Genomic DNA, 21537 nt, shown 5'->3' on the forward strand with positions numbered 1-21537 from the left:
AACTGATTCAGGTTTGTAGGCCTCCTTGCTCGCACATGCTTTTTCAGTTCTGCCCACAAATGTTCTATAGGATTGATGTCAGGGCTTTGTGATGGCCACTCCAATACCTTAACTTTGTTGTCCTTAAGATATTTTGCCACAACTTTGGAAGTATGGTTGGGGTCATTGTCCATTTGGAAGACCCATTTGCGATCAAGCTTTAACTTCCTGACTGATGTCTTGAGATGTTGCTTCAATATATCCACATCATTTTCCTTCCTCATGATGCCATCTATTTTGTGAAGTGCACCAGTCCCTCCTGCAGTAAAGCACCCCCACAGCATGATGCTGCCACCCCCGTGCTTCACGGTTGGGATGGTGTTCTTCGGCTTGCAAGCAACCGCCTTTTTCCTCCAAACATAACGATGGTCATTATGGCCAAACAGTTCTATTTTTGTTTCATCAGGCCAGAGGACATTTCTCCAAAAAGTATGATCTTTGTCCCCATGTGCAGTTGCAAACCGTAGTCTGGCTTTTTTATGGCGGTTTTGGAGCAGTGGCTTCTTCCTTGCTGAGCGGCCTTTCAGGTTATGTTGATATAGGACTCGTTTTACTGTGGATATAGATACTTTTGTACCTGTTTCCTCCAGCATCTTCACAAGGTCCTTTGCTGTTGTTCTGGGATTGATTTGCACTTTTCGCACCAAAGTACGTTCATCTCTAGGAGACAGAGCGCGTTTCCTTCCTGAGCGGTATGACGGCTGCGTGGTCCCATGGTGTTTATACTTGTGTACTATTGTTTGTACAGATGAACATGGTACCTTCAGGCGTTTGGAAATTGCTCCCAAGGATGAACCAGACTTGTGGAGGTCTACAATTGTTTTTCTGAGGTCTTGGCTGATTTCTTTTGATTTTCAAGCAAAAAGGCACTGGGTTTGAAGGTAGGCCTTGAAATACATCCACAGGTACACCTCCAATTGACTCAAATTATGTCAATTAGCCTGTCAGAAGCTTCTAAAGTCATGACACCATTTTCTGGAATTATCCAAGCTGTTTAAAGGCACAGTCAACTTAGTGTATGTAAACTTCTGACCCACTGGAATTGTGATACAGTGAATTATAAGTGAAATAATCTGTCTGTAAACAATTGTTAGAAAAATGGCTTGTGTAATGCTTAAAGTAGATGTCCTAACCGACTTGCAAAAACGATAGTTTGTTAACAAGAAATTTGTGGAGTGGTTGAAAAACAAGTTTTAATGACTCCAACCTAAGTGAATGTAAACTTCGGACTTCAACTGTAGTTGATTTTATTAACACATAGGGTGTGTCTATACTGAAGTTTTGGAATGGCGCCGGAGAAGATGGCTGCCGTTTTACAGCCCTCTAACCAATTGTACTATTATGTGTGTTTTTCCGCGTTATTTGTAATTTATTTTGTACATGTTTTTGCCATCGTCTCTTATAACCAAAAAGAGCTTCTGGATATCAGGACAGCGATTACTCACCTCGTATTGGACAAATAATTTTTCTTCAATGAGACGGCCGCAAAGGATATCCTACAGACACCCGACAAGGCCCAAATCCCCGTCATTCGCATGAGGAAGAGACGGAGATATCGTGGACGTAGGTCGGGGTGCCTTGTAAGGATCCGACGGCGAGCGAGTAAACTGCCGCTCCCATCAATCCTATTAGCCAATCTTCAATCATTGTAAAATAAATTGGATGACCTAAGATTACGGTTATCCTACCAACGGGACATTAAAAATTGTAATATCTTATGTTTCACCGAGTCGTGGCTGAACGATGACATGGATAACATACAGCTAGCGGGCTATACGCTACATCGGCAGGATAGAACGGCTGACTCCGGTAAGACAAGGGGTGGCGGTCTGTGTATATTTGTAAAAAACAGCTGGTGCACAAAATCAAATACTAAGGAAGTCTCGAGGTTTTGCTCGCCTGAGGTAGAGTATCTTATGATAAGCTGTAGATCACACTATTTACCAAGTGAGTTTTCATCTATATTTTTCATAGCTGTCTATTTACCACCACAAACCAATGCTGGCATTAAGATTGCACTGAATGAGCTGTATAAGGCCATAAGTCAACAGGAAAACGCTCATCCAGAAGCAGCGCTCCTAGTGGCCGGGGACTTTAATGCAGGGAAACTTAAATCTGTTCTACCTAATTTCTACCAGCATGTTAAATGTGCAACCAGAGGAAAAAAAACTCTAGACCACCTTTACTCCACACAGAGACGCATACAAAGCTCTCCCTCGCCCTCCATTTGGCAAATCTGACCATAACTCTATCCTCCTGATTCCTGCTTATAAGCAAAAACTAAAGCAGGAAGCACCAGTGACTCGGTTAATAAAAAAGTGGTCAGATGACGCAGATGCTAAGCTACATGACTGTTTTGCTAGCACAGACTGGAACATGTTCCGGGATTCTTCAGATAGCATTGAGGAGTACACATCAGTCACTGGCTTCATCAATAAGTGCATCGATGATGTCGTCCCCACAGTGACCGTACGTACATACCCCAACCAGAAGCCATGGATTACAGGAAACATCCGCACTGAGCTAAAGGGTAGAGCTGCCGCATTCAAGGAGCGGGACTCTAACCCGGACGCTTATAAGAAATCCCGCTTTGCCCTCTGATGAACCATCAAACAGGCAAAGAGTCAATACAGGACTAAGATTGAATCGTACTACACCGGCTCTGACGCTCGTTGGATGTGGCAGGGCTTGAAAACTATTACAGACTACAAAGGGAAGCACAGCCGCAAGCTTCCCAGTGACACAAGCCTACCAGACGAGCTAAACCACTTCTATGCTCGCTTCGAGGCAAGCAACACTGAAGCATGCATGAGAGCACCAGCTGTTCCGGATGACTATGTGATCACGCTCTCCGTAGCCGATGTGAGTAAGACTTTTAAGCAGGTCAACATTCACAAGGCCGCAGGGCCAGACGGATTACCAGGACGTGTACTCCGAGCATGTGCTGACCAAGTCGCAAGTGTCTTCACTGACATTTTCAACATGTCCCTGACTGAGTATGTAATACCAACATGTTTCAAGCAGACCACCATAGTCCCCGTGCCCAAGGACTCTAAGATAACCTGCCTAAATGACTACCGACCCGTAGCACTGACGTCTGTAGCCATGAAGTGCTTTGAAAGGCTGGTCATGGCTCACATCAACACCATTATCCCAGAAACCCTAGACCCACTCCAATTTGCATACTGCCCCAACAGACCCACAGATGATGCAATCTCTATTGCACTCCACACTGCCTTTCCCACCTGGACAAGAGGAACACCTACGTGAGAATGCTATTCATTGACTACAGCTCAGCATTCAACACCATAGTGCCCTCAAAGCTCATCACTAAGCTAAGGATCCTGGGACTAAACACCTCCCTCTGCAACTGGATCCTGGACTTCCTGACGGGCCGCCCCCAGGTGGTAAGGGTAGGTAACAACACATCTGCCACTGATCCTCAACACGGGGGCCCCTCAGGGGTGTGTGCTCAGTCCCCTCCTGTACTCCCTGTTCACCCATGACTGCATGGCCAGGCACGACTCCAACACCATCATTAAGTTTGCCGACGACACAACAGTGGTAGGCCTGATCACAGACAACGATGAGACTGCCTATAGGGAGGAGGTCAGAGACCTGGCCGTGTGGTGCCAGGATAACAACCTCTCCCTCAACGTGACCAAGACAAAGGAGATGATTGTGGACTACAGGAAAAAAAAGAGGACTGAGCATTCTAATCGACGGGGCTGTAGTGGAACAGGTTGAGAGCTTCAAGTTTCTTGGTGTCCACATCACCAACGATCTATAATGGTCCAAACACACCAAGACAGTCGTGAAGAGGGCACGACAAAGCCTATTCCCCCTCAGGAGACTGAAAAGATTCGGCATGGGTCCTCAGATCCTCAAAAAATTCTACAGCAGCACCATCGAGAGCATCCTGACTGGTTGCATCACCGCCTGGTATGGCAACTGCTTGGCCTCCGACCGCAAGGCACTACAGAGGGTGGTGCGTACGGCCCAGTACATCACTGGGGCCAAGCTTCCTGCCATCCAGGACCTCTATACCAGGCGGTGTCAGAGGAAGGCCCTCAAAATTGTCAAAGACTCCAGCCACCCCAGTCATAGACTGTTCTCTCTGCTACCGCACGGCAAGCGGTACCGGAGTGCCAAGTCTAGGTCGAAAAGACTTCTCAACAGCTTCTACCCCCAAGCCATAAGACTCCTGAACAGCTAATCATGGCTACCCAGACTATTTGCACTGCCCCTCCACCCCATCTTTTTACGCTGCTGCTACTCTGTTAATTATTTATGCATAGTCACTTTAACTCCACCCACATGTACATATTACTTCAATTACCTCAACTAGCCGGTGCCCCCGCACATTGACTCTGCACCGGTACCCCCCCTGCATATATAGCCTCCCTACTGTTATTTTATTTTACTTCTCCTCTTTTTTTCTCAACAATTTTTTGTTGTTTTATTTAACTTTTTTATTAAAAAGAAATGCACTGTTGGTTAAGGGCTGTAAGTAAGCATTTCACTGTAATGTCTGCACCTGTTGTATTCGGCGCATGTGGCCAATAAAATTTGATTTGATTTATAGGCAAAAATACACTTTTCAAGATTTTGACCAATCGATTGGTTGAAAGAACAGATGACTCTTGATTTATTTTTGTCGGGGACAGCCCTGATCAAAGGCATTCAGTTACTGTTTTATTGAACGTTAGCATGGGTAAAACGAGTGACCTAAGCAACTTTGAGCGTGGTATGATCGTTGGTGGCAGGCATGCTGGATCCAGTATCTCAGAAACAGCTGCCCTCCTGGGATTTTCACGCACGGCATTGTCTAGGGTTTACCGAGAATGGTGCAACAAACAAAAAACATCCATCAGCGGCAGTCCTGTGGGCGAAAACAGCTTGTTGATGAGAGATGTCGAAGGAGAATGGCAAGAATCGTGCAAGCTAACAGGCTGGCTACAAACAGACAAATAACGGTGCAGTACAACAGTGGTGTGCAGAACGGCATCACAGAACGCACGACTCGTTGATCCTTGTCATGGATGGGATATTGCAGCAGACGACCACACCAGGTTCCACTCCTATCAGCTAAAAACAAGAAGAAGCGGCTCCAGTGGGCACGCGATCACCAACACTGTACAATTGAGGAGTGGATAAACATAGCCTGGAACATGACATTGAGTTCAGGTCTGCGCAGTCCCCAGACCTCAACCCAATAGAGTATCTTTGGGATGAGATGGAATGGTCTGTTCGCAGCATAAATGTACCACCGTCCAATCTGCAGCAACTGCGTGATGCCATTGCGTCAACATGGACCAACATCCCTGTGGAACGTTTCCGACACCTTGTAGAATGACCTGAAGAATTCAGGCTGTTCTGGAGGCAAAGAGGGGTCTGACCCGGTACTAGATGGGTTTACCTAATAAACTGGCCAGTGAGTGTATATAAGTCGCTCTGGATAAGAGTGTCTGCTAAATTACTCAAATGTAAATATATTATCTAACCTGTAAGAAGCTTCCACAAACACAACTCCGGAATACTACACTTCGATTGGCTTATGGGTCCATCAAAGTGTTTGTTGGGATAAGTTTAAAAACGTTTAGGTTTTTTGAGGGTGGAAGAGAAGTGAGGTGTTTTTTGGAGGGGAGGATGAATAGAAGGAAGGGCTTTTGGGAGAGGAAAAGGAGGGGTACCCACTGCCCTCGGTGAGTGTTTGATTAGAGGAGGAGGGGTGCATGTGGGGTGATAGGGGGAGGAGAACAGGGGTGTAGAGGGTACCCGTCCAGCCCTGTGTGAGTAGCCCTTAATGATGTGTGCTCTCGGGATAAAAACCTGTAATTGGCCCTGTACCTCCACTAGGCCCTCTGTTTGCTCAGACAACAGGCAGAACAAATGGGACGTGTGTGTGCCTGTGTGTGTGGTTTTGTGTGTGTGCACGCATGCATGCCTTTATGTGTGTGTGTGTTCGTTTGAGAAACATTTGGAGGCATGCCAGCTCCTTTGTCATGGTATATGGAGAGTGATGTGGGTGACACCATTATCCTCTGAGCACACCTGTGCACCTTCAGGGGCGAGGTGGGGGGTGGGGGGGCAGTAAAGGATAACTGATGTTGTGGGGACAGGGAGGGATGGGAATGTGGGCTTTTTTGGAGGGGGGGTTGAAAAGGAGGTAGGGGAGAGACAGAGAAGGACACAATAGAGTGAGTGAGGGAGTTGAGGAGAAGAGCGGGGACAGAGAGGGGAGAGGTTACATGTGGGTGGAGGGTAGACCCCCATGGAAGGTTCCCCGTTGCCTTACAGCTGCTGGCCCAGCTGTCCCTTAGACCAGAGACAGAAACCTGAGAGACAGAAAAGAGAAAGTAGGCCCACATACCACCAGTGTTCCTGCTAGCTGCCTTTGAAAGAGAGAGGAGAGGGTCAATCCAACTCTATGACTCCCCTCCACACTCATGTCTTACCATGTGTCTCCTTGAAGATAACATCAGTAACACACACACACCAAGTATCGTCCTACACACACCTGGAGACCTAAAGAAAAAGATAGACAGATGGAGAGACATGAGAGAGAGAAAAAATACCAATATTTCCCTGAAGCTAATGTTATTTAGTTTTTTTCTGACGGGTATGATACTTTAAGTATGTATCTGAGTATTCATTTACATTAAGAGTTAAGTAATATCTTGGAGAGAGAGAGAAAATGATTGCATCTCCACGGGTTTGGTCTTTCACCATTCTTCATTTACACCCCCACTGTAAATTCCTGGTATAAAATGCCAAACCTGTGTAAGACCTTTATGGCAGCAAGCTCACCACAAACTGTGCGCCACCAACACAAATAAACGAGGGGAAAAACGATGTTCTTTCCATCCATCAGTTGAGCGTATTCAGCGCTCTCTGTGGTTCTCTGTGCTTTGCCAAAAAATATAGGCAATCTGGCCAATAGGGTCACTGTAGCTAGGCGAATGAATGAAGGGCCGATTGTATGGAAGTGTTCCACTCATGCGCTCCACCAAAGACTGTGGCTCTATTTAAATGAACAAATCATTGTTCCCTTCCTTCCTTCCTTTCTTTGATCAATCCCTCCCTCATTGCTGTAAGTATTCAAACAGGGACTTTTTCTCAGAAGAAATCTATAGAGCTAGCACTTAACTCCCAAAGCTTATGTCATTAGCGAGTGGCTAATAAGAAACAGGCTAACTCCAACCAGCTCTGATTAAGCCTGAATACAATAGGGGACACCGTGACATCTGCCAGAACCACTGCTCTCTTCTGGGTAATGTTTCAATAGAGGGGGGTTGCCTTATGTGTCACTAAATTGAAAAGACAACAACATTAACTCATCCTCATTTGATGGTGTGAGGAATCAGATCTTGTCCAACTTTGTGCTATTTTGCTTTGAAGATAATTGTTCCTTTACGCCAGATTGGTTTTATTTGGTGTTTTGTCTTAGTTTGCGGAGGAACTGTTTAGGGATTTGTGTGTGGCTGTGTGTTGTTTAGTTGCTGCTCCAATGGGTGCTTGTTGTTTGAAATCATGTAACCCCCCTCCTTCTATACCACTTGGTCTAAGTCCTTTGAAGGGTCAACGAGAAGGTTCCAAGGTTGTTATTGTGTTTCAGAAATAAAGACAACATATGCTTCTTTCAATACATATATTTGTCTCTATCTCTCTCTCTGTCTTTCTCTCTCTCTCTCTGTCTTACTCTCTCTCCATCCAGGCTTGCCCCATCCATTTGCCATCACGGTATTTGAGGATAGCCTGTACTGGACAGACTGGCACACCAAGAGCATCAATAGTGCCAACAAGTTCACGGGCAAGAACCAGGAGATCATCAGAAACAAGCTGCACTTCCCCATGGATATACATACACTGCACCCGCAGAGACAGCCCGCAGGTCAGTCAGAACACACACACACACACACACACACACACACACACACACACACACACACACCACCCACAGATGCACTCTGTTAGTCAGTAACACACCTGCACACTCACTCAGTCACTCACTCACTCAGTGCTTCTAACCTCTCTCCCCTCCTCTCTTCTTCAGGTGGGCGTAACCGATGTGGGACCAACAACGGGGGCTGCAGCCACCTCTGTCTCCCTGGCAACAAGACCTATACCTGCCACTGCCCCACGGGCTTCAAGAAAGTGGACCAGCATAACTGTGCCCTGAGTGAGTATACTTACTGGCCTACAAGAACACACTCTAGGTAGAATAACAGAATATTTGTTGACATTTGAATGTGATGATTTAGAGTTGTAAATCTTTTTGTGTTAATTTAGTCATTACTTTATTCTAAATATAATCTAAAATGTTTGCTAATAAATGTTCAATCCAGTTAGTCCATGTTGTTGTGTTGTGTGTGTGTGTTGTGATGACCCCGTTGTTAAATGTAGAGCACTGACAGAAGACCTTTGGTCTTTGATCAGGTCTTGACAAGTTCCTGCTTTTTGCCCGAAGGACGGACATCCGACGAATCAGCTTTGACACCGAGGACATGTCGGATGATGTCATCCCACTGGCTGACATACGCAACGCCGTGGCACTGGACTGGCACGCTGAGGAGGGCTTAATCTATTGGACGGACGTCACCACCGACTCCATCAACCGGGCCCAATGGGACGGCTCCAAGCAGGAGGTCAGTTCTGCCCCATATTACTTTCTTAGCAGATGCTCCTATCCAGAGCCACTTACTGTACAATGGATGGTGCATTCAACTAAAGTAGATGAGACAACCACCCATCAAGATCATTACAAGTAAAATAGCTAGTTATAAAGAAGAAAACAGTTTAGTGTTATAGTGGTTGATGTTTTGATGAGATCAGAGTATTGATAAAAGTCTCTTGCACTTTACTTTTAACCAAATATCGCCACCTATTGATGAGAGTTTGGTATCACAGTTAATTTCACAGCTGTTTGACCTTGTTGCAATGGGGGAGTATTTCATTGAAGTTACTGTACTGTATTTTAATGAGTTGTTATTGTGTGTGTCAGGTGGTGGTGGACACCAGTCTGGAAAGTCCAGCCGGTCTGGCTATTGACTGGGTGACCAACAAACTCTACTGGACCGACGCAGGTAAGAATCCTTAACTGTACCAGTGTTCTAGATTTAAATTACTATAGGGTAGTGGTACATACTTCAGTTTGTGTATCATGTCAGCTATAGACTACCAGGAAGTCTTTATTGACTAGTCTTTATTGAGTCATTTGTTGTACGAACCATAATGAATTGTGTGCGTGTGTGTGTGAGATCAGGTACAGATCGTATCGAAGTATCTAATGCAGACGGGAGCATGCGTACTGTCCTGATCTGGGAGAATCTGGACCGACCCAGGGACATCGTGGTTGACCCAATTGGAGGGTGAGTCAGAGGTCAAGGGTCAATGTCAGATGTCAATGACACCTCTGACAATAGTTTACAGAGTAGCGTGTAAACACACCTTTTTTTCCAGCAGTCCAATAAGTTGGTAAAATACTAAAAAGTTAGCGCTGCATGGATTTTGTTGTTTACCACAGACACCTAATCTGAACATACAGTATACAGATGACTTTTGCATACCACATACATGTACAGTTTACTGATGCATGATTTTCCCTGTGTACCATAGATACATGTACTGGACAGACTGGGGTGTGAGTCCTAAGATAGAGCAGGCAGGGATGGACGCATCCAGCCGTATCGTCATCATCTCTTCCAACCTGACGTGGCCTAACGGACTGGCAATTGACTACCAAACACAGCGCCTGTACTGGGCCGACGCCGGGATGAAGACCATCGAGTTTGGCAACTTTGACGGCTCAGACAGACAGGTGAGGTGGTCTTGAAGGGATAGTATTTTAAAGGTTTAGCTTATTTTCAATATATTTTTGTTTGTTGGATGGGTATTTAATCAAGTGAGACTTTTTCTCTGTAAATCAGACTACTGGCTAATATTTATATTTTTATTCCCCGCCCCCCTCCCCTCCATTGGTGTCCAGGTGTTGATTGGCAGTCAGTTACCCCACCCCTTTGGGCTGACTCTGCATGAGGAGAAGCTCTATTGGACGGACTGGCAGTCCAAGAGCATCCAGAGTGCCAACAAAATGACTGGCCTGGGACGACAGACACTCGCCGAGAACCTGGAGAACCTCATGGATATTCACATGTTCCACCGCTACCGCACCACAGGTGTGTGTGCGTGTGTGTGACCTGTTGGCCCTCTGAGTATTTTGTGACAGGATACTAGACCCCCACCCCCAACACCAGGTCCAGTGTCCCTCCCTGTCACTAGGGGGATTAGGGGCCAGGTAAACTGATCCTAGATATGTGGTTCAGAGGGAAAAAAGCACCTGGGGCTCATACCAGGCTAAAGCAGCACTTATCAGAGTAGGGATGTCAAACGTTCAGCCTGCTGCACAGACCTCATGGAGGCTCTAGTCTAGAGCGCCCGGTTAAATTGTGTTTGAGATCATTTTTAAACTCTCAACTGTTAAATGAGTGAGAAATAGATGTCATTGTTGCAATAGTTTGTGAGTGGGCAACATATACTATCATCTTACATTTACATGTTGAATAATTTTATATTGCGCTCTCTCCCCCCTCTGTCCCTCTCTCTCTCTAGTGCGGACCCCCTGTGCGGTGAATAATGGGGGCTGCAGTCACCTGTGTCTGTTGGCCCCACCCCCTAAATGCTCCAGCTGTACCTGTCCTACTGGCATCAACCTTCAGCTGGACGGAAAGACCTGCACACACGGTAGCATAGCAACAATGTCATATTATTATATTACCAGCACCCATTGTACAACAACCCCATGGTACATTGGATGTTTTGGTGCCTCTGGGGCAATTTAGACACCTGATTTAGGACCTTATTACTGATGTATGTGTTTATGTTTTATGACCTTGTTCTGTTTCTGCTTGCATTTTGTATTTTCTGAAATTCAGGGTTCTTCTGTAAAAGAGACCTTGGTCTCAGTATGACTATCTGGTAGAATAACGGTTAAAAAAACAACAACAAAAACAACACTATATCATATATCTCATCACCTTAGCACAGAGATACAGAGATATTGATGTGTGTAAATAAACTATGTCTTCCAAGATACCACAAATAGATTGATAACAATGGTTAATTGATATAACAAAATATTGTCTCATCCATGATTTAAAGGAGAGAAAAAAACAACATAGTTTAGTATTTTGTTAATTAGTCCGCTGTTGATATGGTCCCAACAAGCGTGCATGTCAGCAGTAAAGTTTTCAAGATGGAGCACTTTCAGTAAAAATCTAAAAGTGTGATGATAATGTGTTTTGCATTATCATCACACGCTTTGCTTTGTACTGTAAGTGCTCTATCTTGAAAACGTTACTGCTGACATTCCTTTAATTACTACCTGCACCGTCAAGGCCCAAGCTGTGAATCAGTATTTACAGCCCATTGATTCTTAAAGTATATCACTTACAAATGCCTCATAAGCTTAGTTCAACTGACAGTGTTGTGTCTCTTGGTTGTAGGGATGAGTAGTTTCCTTATCTTTGCACGGCGGACCGATATCAGAATGGTCTCTCTGGATATCCCATACTTTGCTGATGTGGTGCTGGCTGTCAACGGATCCATGAAAAACACCATCGCCATCGGGGTGGACCCCAAAGAGGGTGTGTGTGTGTGTGTGCGTCTGTGCGTGTGTTTCAGCTTTTCTGTGATCTCAGTGTGGTATGAACAGGAAAATGAGGAAGGTCTGCACTTAGTTTTTGCAGTAAAAAAATATATATATATATATGTATTCCATCTTTCAGACGAGATGTTTCGCCCGAAAGGCTTCATCATCAGTGTCCTTTGAGAAAACAGTGTCATTTTTTCTTTTTGATCTGAATGTGCACAAGTGGTGGTCAGTGCCATTTAATATTTTTTCAATGAGCATGGCCTTATTTATATTACAGGATATTGGATGACTGTCATTCATATTTCATTCACCCAGCTCAATGTAACATCGATAGGTTTAGGCTACTACATGATACAACATTTTTCCCAATAACCATCATGAGGTTTCTTCAACCTATCCTACGAATGAACGTTTACCACGTACGTGCACAGGTTGAGAGAAATGTTTTAGTAATCAAGGTGACATACAGTGAATGACGCATTCAATACTGCCTTGCACACTTTTCCCTACATCTAGCTGATCTAGGGTGTAATCATTAGTTCAGCAGTTGCAAACGAGAGTTTCTATTGGAAAAATTCAGGTATGTTTATCCCCGTTCCGTTTTCTTCCTCTTAAGAAATGTTTTTCAACAGAACCGGTGGAATGAGTACACCCCTGATCACCCACCCACAGGTCACTTTCATAGCAGCCACATACAAACAGCATGATCACTTTGCTCATTGTATAATTCCTTCTCGCATTTACGCTGTCCTCCTCTCTCCTTTCCCTTCGCTTGTGGACTTCATTGCACAACACAACAGCTGTCTGTGACCAGGCAAAAAAAACTTTTCAAGCCAAACCTTCATACCATAACCGCTAACCGCTACACACAGTTCTACATCGTTGTCACCATATTAGCTAATGTCATAGTCAACATAGCTACTAAAACTAACGCATTAGTAAACCCGCTACAATCATGCAGTACAATGTACAGCAAGCAGTTTAGCAGTTAAACCAAAAGATTATCTTGACTTGGAAGAGTTCCAGTGCTGGATAGCATTAATTAGCTAAGTAAGTGAAAGTGAAAGAAATACAACAAAATATAGCTAGCTCGCTCTCTCTCTCTCTCTCTTGCTTCTCCTTCATTTTTGAAGAAATGTATTTGTTCTCTGATTCTTTGATTGGGTGGACAACATGCCGGTTTATGCTGCAAGAGCTCTGATAGGTTGGTGGGCGTCCTCCGGAAGTTGTCATAATTACTGTGTAAGTCTATGGAAGGGGGTAAGAACCATGAGCCTCCTAGGTTTTGTATTGAAGTCAATGGTACTACCCCAGAGAGTGCTTTTGAGGTGACTGTAGACCTTCATTGCAAAACAGTGTGTTTTAATTAATTATTTGGTGATGTGAATATAGTTAGTATAGTTTTATCTATAAAGCATAACTTTTTTATGTTTCACTATTTAAATTTTTATGAAATTCATTGAGGATGGTCCTCCCCTTCCTCCTCTGAGGAGCCTCCACTGATGTGCACACGCTGTTCCATTTGCACGTACTAACAGTAAACAGTGACTAACAGTATGTCTTTGTAACCTTGATGAGTGTGTGTCTACTGCCCCCTGCAGGTAAAGTGTACTGGTCAGACAGCACATTGAAGAAGGTGAGTAGAGCTAACATCAATGGGACGGCTCATGAGGATATCATCGCTACAGGTGAGGGAAATAAACAATCAGCTTTATTTCATAAAGGAAAACATATCTGAATCATATTACAGATAGTACTAGGCTAGTGTCTTTTTTGTCTTTCTGCTGTATTACAGAGGAATAGTAATCTATATTGTAAAACAAATGACCTGTAGCACAGAAATATTTCAACTTCTATACTTCTTATCTCTCCTTTCTCTCTCACTTCCTCTAATCCTCTCTCTTCTCCCTAACTGTATCTCCTTCGCACTTCCTTTCTTCCACACTTCCTTTTTCTTTCTTTCTTTCTTTCTTTCTTTCTTTCTTTCTTTCTTTCTTTCTTTCTTTCTTTCTTTCTTTCTTTCTTTCTTTCTTTCTTTCTTTCTTTATCTTCCTTCCTTCCTTCCTTCCTTCCTCTCTCTTTCTCTTGTTCTCCAGGTCTGATGACCACTGATGGTCTGGCGGTGGATGCGGTGGGCCGAAAGATCTACTGGACTGACACCGGAACGAACCGGATCGAGGTGGCCAACCTGGACGGCTCCATGAGGAAGGTTCTGATCTGGCAGAACCTGGACAGCCCGCGAGCCATCGCCCTCTACCACGAGATGGGGTAAGGAGTTATTTTGGCTGTCAGTCAATTAAGATTCGCTGTGCACAGTGTGTTTAGCTCCAGGTTCTGATTTTGCACTTGTTTTTATATTAAAGTGTAATTTTTACTATCAATTTACTGAATAATCATATGCAGACTGTTAGTTAGTTCCTGTGAGAGAGTTGGTTCCTGTGTTTTTTAGGTATTTAGATATTTTTGTTGCAGGGCAATAAAAGTTGACCCATCGTGAATTACACCCCAGCAATTTACTTTCTAAACAGCCTAGATTGGGCAATAGTTAGCCCTACTTTGTCAGTCGCTAACGACTTGCTAATTTCTCTCTCTCTCTCTCTCTCTCCTCCAGGTATATGTACTGGACAGATTGGGGGGAGCATGCTAAACTGGAGCGGTCATCGATGGATGGCTCTGACCGTTTGGTTCTGATCAGTAACAACCTAGGCTGGCCTAATGGACTGGCCATCGACAGTGCCGGCTCACAGCTACTGTGGGCCGACGCGCACACAGAGGTCAGTCGCCCCGTCCGAAAAGCTGTGCAGGCTTTTGTTCCAGCCTAGCTCTACCACAGCTGGGTCATGTTTAAAGTAGGACACACCATAGCAAAAGCATTTTGCCACTGAAATGACAATTCTGAGTCAGTGAATTAACAAAGTTTTACCCTCCCGTAGCGCATCGAGGCGGCAGACCTGAACGGGCTGAACCGCCATACCCTGGTATCCCCGGTCCAGCACCCATACGGTCTGACCCTACTAGGACCACACATCTACTGGACCGACTGGCAGAGCCGCAGCATCCAGCGGGCTGACAAAACCACCGGCGCCAACACCATCACCGTACGCAGCAACCTACCTGGGCTCATGGACATACAGGCTGTGGATAGAGAGAAGCCACTGGGTGAGTGTACCAATGGCACACTGGCCTCGGAACAGCAGAGAGGAAGGTGTGGGTAGGGGTTTGCGTTGGTTTAACCTCGTCCCCAGGCTATTGTGCACGTCGCATAAAAGCCTGGTACATCAACGATTCAAAGTTGGCCTTAGTGGGAGTGACCATAGAATTCTATGGGAGTGACCTTACTTCTCATCATTTAGTTTTAGAAAATCACACGACTGCAAATAATCTGGGAAGGTTGTTTGGTTGGTGTGTGTTTGGAATTGCGTTGCACTTACCCGTTTGCTGTCCTCCCTTTGTCCCCTGTATTTTCTATTTATTGTTTGTCTTCCCTCTCTCACTTCACTTTCAATGGAATCAGTTGCATGTATGTAATGGGAATGTAATGAAACCCGTAAATATACTGTTGCTACCCCTATTTGTGTACCTGCAACAAAAGTCTGACTTGGTTTGCTTCTTTCTCTCTCTCTCTTACACACCATCTCTCCCTCTCTCTCTCTCTCTCCCCCACACCCCTCCCTCCCCCTCTCCAGGTTTCAATAAGTGTGGTAGAAGGAACGGGGGCTGTAGCCACCTGTGTCTGCCCCGACCCAACGGTACTTCCTGTGCCTGTCCCACTGGCATCCTCCTCAAGGGGGACGCCAGGTCATGTGACGACTCCCCCGAGACCTACCTGCTCTTCTCCAACCGGGTCAGCGTGCGACGCATCTCCCTGGACACAAATGACCACACGGACGTTCATGTGCCCGTGCCCGAGCTGCACAACGTCATCTCACTGGACTACGACAGTGTGGACGGGAAGCTGTACTACACCGATGTCAGCCTCGATGTTATCAGGTATGCTAAAAAGACACACTCACACACAATATACACTGAGTGTACAAAACATTAGGAACACCTTCCTAATATTGAGTTGCACCCCCTTTTGCCCTCAGAACAGCCTCAATTCGTTGGGGCATGGACTCTACAAGGTGTCAAAAGCGTTCCACACTGAATTCACTGATGTTTGTGGAACCATTCCTGGACAATCCTAGCCTTGTGGCATGGGGCATTATCCAGCTGAAAAAAATCAATTTGCAGATGGATACACTGCTGCCATGAAGGGATGCACCTGATTGGCAATGATGTTCAGATATCCTGTGGCATTCAAACGTAACTCCACTTTTATCAAGGGACCCAATGTGTGCCATGAAAACACACCCCACACCATCACACCACCACCAGCCTGCAATGTTGACACGCAACATGATGGATGCATGTACTCATGTGGTTTTCTCCATACCCTAGTCCTCCCATCACCGTGAAATAGCAGGAACCGGGATTCATCAGACCAGGCAATGTTTTTCCAATTCTCCAGTTTCCAGTGATTTCGTTCCTTAGCCCACTGTAACCGCAGTTTATTGTTTTTTGCTGAAAGAAGTGGAACTGTAAGGTCATCGGCTGCCATACCCCATTCATGTCAAGGTACGACGAGTTGTGCATTATTTTATGGGTCTTTGGGGACAAATGTTGTACTGGACTGTCAGTTGACTAACTGTTGTCCGTCAATTCGTGTCAGCCTCCTTTGTCCTCTCTCATCAATGACCTGTTTTCAACCACTGGCCTGCCGTTGGCTGGATGTCCTTTGGGTGGTGGGCCATTCTTGATACACACGGGAAACTGAGCGTGAAAAACCCAGCAGTGTTGCAGTTCTTGACACACTCAAACTGGTGTGCCTGGCACCTACTACCATATCCCGTTCAAAGGCACTTACATCTTTTGTCTTGCTCATTCACCATCTGAATGGCACACATACACAATCCATGTTTCAATTGTCTCAAGGCTTAAAAATCCATCTTTAACCTGTGTCCTCCCCTGATTTGAAGTGGATTTAACAGGTGACATCAGTAAGGGATCATAGCTTTCAACTGGATTCACCTGGTCAGTCTATGTCATGTAAAGAGCAGGTGTTCCTAATGATTGTACACTCAGTGTATACACACACAATACATACACTCTCACTCACTTGTCACTGTCACTTTTTCGTACTATTTGGGGTTTTAACTCTTTGCAATTAATGTATTTGAGCAATAGAAAGGCACTGTACCAATAAGATTTGATTTAATAATTGATATAATTTATTGATTTGTTGATTGATTAATTGATTGATTGACTTAACTTCTCCTGTGCTGTTCAGACGGGCCAACCTAGATGGTACAGGGATGGAGACAGTGATAAGCCAGGGTCTGAAAACCACTGATGGTCTGGCTGTGGACTGGGTGACCAGGAATATGTACTGGACGGACACAGGTCGCAACACCATCGAGGTGGCCCGACTGGACGGGACCAGCCGCAAAGTACTAGTCAACAACAGCCTGGATGAACCCAGGGCCATCGCTGTGTTTCCCAGCAAAGGGTGAGAGAGGGGAGAGGAGGAGGGATAGAGGGGGGAAAGCGTTAAGGTTGAGGGAAGAGGGTGGAAGGGTGTAGTGGAAGAGATTGGTTTTGTGGGTGTTTATATATGCGTGTTTGTGTATGTGTGGGGGGCGGGATGTGGGAACTGGGTTGTTATTGTTTCATTGGTCTCCCTAGGTACCTGTTCTGGACAGACTGGGGTCACATTGCTAAGATCGAGCGGGCACACCTAGACGGATCAGACCGTAAAGTTCTGATTAACACAGACCTGGGCTGGCCCAACGGACTCACACTGGACTACGACACACGCAGGTTAGAAAGAGAGAGCGGGAGGAAGGGAGGGGGATGGAGACAGGGAGGGAATAAGGGAATGGCAGACAGAGATACAAGAGAGGGAGGGAGTGGTAGGGAGGGAGGGAATAAGGGAATGACAGACAGAGATACAGGAGAGAGAGAGGGATTGATAGGGAGGGAGAGAGGGAGGGAATAAGGGAATGACAGACAGAGATAAAGGAGTGAGAGGGAATGGTAGGGAGGGAGAGAGAGAGTGAGAGCGCAGGTTAGTGTTTTTCGTCACTAGCTGCCTAGCCTTAACTCTAACCTTAACCACACTGCTAACCCTAATGCTTAACCCTTCAATTAACTTTAAATTAAGACCAAAAAGCAAAGTTTTGTTTTCATGAATTTTACAATATAGCCAATTTTGACTTTGCAGCTGGCCCATCTAGCAGAAATTGCTCAGTTCTGCCTCCGGGACAAGACTCATCCCGATAAATGTAAACCTGCAGAGGGAGTGGAAGGGAGAGTGTGACAGCCAGAGACCGGGAAAGAGGGAGAGAAAGACTGAAAATATTAGGAACTAACAAAATCGAATTATTTTCTGCAGAGCATTCTGTTTTGTGTAGTTAATCATAGTACAGTACAGGAGTTTTCTGGCCTCTTAATAGGATAGCTTTGATGTCAATTCCTGTTAAATCCCTCTCATCTCTGTCTAATATCTCTTGCAAGTATTTTTGCCTAGTATGTATATGTACTGTACTACTATATGTACTCCTGCGTGGCGCAGTGGTCTAAGGCACTGCATCGCAGTGCTAACTGTGCCACTAGATATCCTGGTTCGAATCCAGGCTCTGTCGCAGCCGGCCGCGACCGGGAGACTCATGGGCGGCGCACAATTGGCCCAGCGTCGTCCAGGGTAGGGGAGGGAATGGCCGGCAGGGATGTAGCTCAGTTGATAGAGCATGGCGTTTGCAACGCCAGGGTTGTGGGTTCGTTTCCCACGGGGGGCCAGTAAAAAAAAAATATATATATATATATATATTTATTCACTAACTGTAAGTCGCTCTGGATAAGAGCATCTGCTAAATGACTAAAATGTAAATGTACTATGAATGTGTGTGTTTAACTCCTCCGTGTGTGTGTGTGTGTAGGATCTTCTGGGTGGATGCTCACCTGGACCGCATTGAGAGTTCCGACCTAAACGGAAAGCTCCGTCAAATCCTCATCAGCCCTGTGTCCCACCCCTTCGCCCTCACACAGGTACCCCCCAGCTGTCAATCAACCACCTGACTCCTCCCCCTGGCTGCCACGTCCACTCACTTTCTCTCTCACTCCTCCTCCACTCACTTGTTTGTTCACTGCCTCACTTGCTCTCCCTCCTCCTCCACTCATACTGAACCATAAAACTGAACCATTCTACTTCCCTTCATCTCTGACCTTCATTTTCTTCCTCCCTCTCTCTCTTCCTCCTTGTCTGTGTTTCTTTCTCTCCTCTTTTTCTCTACCTTGTTCCCCCAGTTGAAGCCGGTGTCCTCCCCTCTAACCCCTTTCTCCCGACTCTCGCAGCAAGACCGTTGGATCTACTGGACGGACTGGCAGACTAAGTCCATCCAGCGTGTGGACAAACACACTGGCCGCAGCAAGGAGACGGTCCTGGCCAACGTGGAGGGTCTCATGGACATCATCGTAGTCTCACCACAGAGGCAGAGCGGTAAGGGAGCAGGGTGAAGTTGCCCCTAGACACTGATCTTGGGTCATTTTAGCATTTTCCCGACTAATGGTTAAGGTTAGGATTGGGTAGGGGAAGCTGATCCTAGATCTGTACCGAAGGGGGAACTTTACCCTTGAGCGAGCGGTAAGTTGCCCCTAACTACTGATACCGGTTCAAGTATTTGTTCATCTTCTTATGGCGAAGGTTAGGATTGAGGGTAATCTGATCCTAGATGATTAGAGCCAGCTTCTACCTTCAACCCCCATTGTGGTGTCGCCACAGTGACTTAGTGGTAACGAGGCATTTCTGGGATGTTTTTAAATTTTTTAATTTAAGCTTTCACCTTATACTGGTGGTCACACTCAAGGATGGTATTTACAGTGTGTGTTATGTAATTCATGCATTGTTTAGAGCTGAGGTAAACATAGTTTTTTACTCAACAACAGTAAAAGTGTTCAACATTGTATTGTGAATCTCTACAAACTCTTCTTCATCTGTTGAGTAAACCTTGCTAAACAATGGCCGTTCAGCTAAAGGGGTATCCATCCCGTCAATTACGGTAAAAAAATACAAAATTACATACCATTCAAAAGCTACAGCAATTGTCTTTTTGGAAATCAACCTCAAATCTTACTGCTGGCAATGTCCTAAGCATGCCCCCCCTCCCCCAACGCCCCACCTAGCTGTCTTAAGATGAATGCACTAGATGTAAGTCGCTCTGGATAAGAGTGTCTGCTAAATCTGGATAAGATCGTCTGCTAAATGACGAAAATGTCAAATGTAAATGTCAAATGTACACCCTGGTGATCATATTGCAATGCATTTCTTTCTCAATTCATTACCTTGCATGTATCCTCCAGTATGTACCATTGCTATATCTGACTCATTTACTATGGGGTAATTGAATGGGAAAATAAGTTTGACGTTTCCTCACCTATCTGTGTGTTATTAAAAAAATAATAACTTGAAAGCCCCAATCGCTAGGGTCATTTTAAGATGTCAGGCGTCAAAATCTGTCCAGTTTTGACACTGAGCTCATTGCCCAACCAGACACATCTGGTTTCAAGTGGCCAGGAGACCTCGTGATCTTCAGCTGCTATTTAGCGGACGAACTGGGAATCAGACAGGAAATCTAATTACATTAGTGGAAAGGTAGCAACGTCAGTTTTCTTCACATATGTATGTTATTCCTGTACGTCGAAAAATGGAGGAGTTGCACAAGCCCTATGGGAAGTTGTGCATGTTTATAGCGCCACCATTAGGTAAAATATCTGACTTGTTTTTTTAAATCCTTTTGGAACAGTTATTAGTGGTATATTTTATTTCAAACCTAGACTTTCAAAACTATTTTTCTCTTAAAATGTACTGACAATTTTACTTCCCTTTACCTGCAGTTGCTCTGGCTCTGTAATAGTCACGTTGTTGCTGACTATTTCTAATAGTACTAAGCATGTATTTGTTGAAATCTAAATGTCTTTCATGAAGCATAAAATATATGTTAGTCACAGCCGGAGCAACTGTATATTCCCCCTCAAGCCAATACCACGATGGCCCTCAAGGAACTACACTGGACTTTATGCAAACTGGAAACCAAATATCCTGAGGCCGCATTTATTGTAGCTGGGGATTTTAACAAAGCAAATTTGAGGAAAATGCTACCGAAGTTCAAGCAGCCATTGATTGTAGTACTTGCTTAAGAATAACCCTAGACCACTGCTACTCGCCTTTTTGAGATGCCTACAAGGCCCCCAGCCCTCCCTTCGGCAAATCAGATCACGACTCCATTTTGCTCATCCCTTCCTATAGGCAGAAACTCAAACAAGAAGTACCCGTGCTAAGGTCTATTCAACGCTGGTCTGACCAATCGGAATCCATGCTTCAAGATTGTTTTGATCACGCGGACTGGGATATGTTCCGGGTAGCCTCTGAGAATAACATTGACGTTTACACGGACACGATGACTTGAGTTCATCAGGAAGTGTATAGGAGATGATGTTCCCATGGTGACTATTAAAACCTACCCAAACCAGAAACGGTGGATAGATGGCAGCATTCGCGCAAAACTGAAAGTGCGAACCACCGCATTTAAGCATGGCAAGGTGACTGGGAATATGGTTGAATACAAACAGTGTAGTTATTCCCTCCGTAAGGCAATCAAACAGGCAAAACGTCAGTACAGAGACAAAGTGGAGTCGCAATTCAATGGCTCAGACACAAGAAATATGTGGCAGGGTCTACAGACAATCACAGATTACAAAGGGAAAACTAGCCACGTCGCGGACACCAACGTCTTGGTCCCAGACAAGCT

General features: G+C 45.1%; 1 protein-coding gene across 4 annotated transcripts in view; it reads left to right on the plus strand.

The window, feature by feature from the left end:
* Positions 1-21537, plus strand: part of LOC121579069 (low-density lipoprotein receptor-related protein 4-like) — a 198032-nt gene that overhangs the window by 168758 nt on the left and 7737 nt on the right. For 2 of the 4 annotated variants that reach the window (XM_045208784.1, XM_045208803.1), the window contains exons 15-32: positions 7757-7933; positions 8096-8221; positions 8479-8687; positions 9044-9125; positions 9305-9410; positions 9658-9859; positions 10028-10217; positions 10651-10782; positions 11544-11684; positions 13294-13380; positions 13789-13960; positions 14304-14466; positions 14626-14851; positions 15379-15682; positions 17022-17240; positions 17417-17551; positions 18670-18778; positions 19037-19229. In XM_045208784.1, the coding sequence (XP_045064719.1) occupies positions 7757-7933; positions 8096-8221; positions 8479-8687; positions 9044-9125; positions 9305-9410; positions 9658-9859; positions 10028-10217; positions 10651-10782; positions 11544-11684; positions 13294-13380; positions 13789-13960; positions 14304-14466; positions 14626-14851; positions 15379-15682; positions 17022-17240; positions 17417-17551; positions 18670-18778; positions 19037-19229 (2973 nt within the window). Of the gene's footprint in view, positions 1-7756; positions 7934-8095; positions 8222-8478; positions 8688-9043; positions 9126-9304; positions 9411-9657; positions 9860-10027; positions 10218-10650; positions 10783-11543; positions 11685-13293; positions 13381-13788; positions 13961-14303; positions 14467-14625; positions 14852-15378; positions 15683-17021; positions 17241-17416; positions 17552-18669; positions 18779-19036; positions 19230-21537 lie in introns of those variants that run through there. The other 2 variants (XM_041893335.2, XM_045208811.1) reach the window with 2 other exon arrangements.

The sequence above is a fragment of the Coregonus clupeaformis genome, chromosome 3 (genome assembly GCF_020615455.1).
Source record: "Coregonus clupeaformis isolate EN_2021a chromosome 3, ASM2061545v1, whole genome shotgun sequence".
NCBI classification, from domain to species: Eukaryota; Metazoa; Chordata; class Actinopteri; order Salmoniformes; family Salmonidae; genus Coregonus; species Coregonus clupeaformis.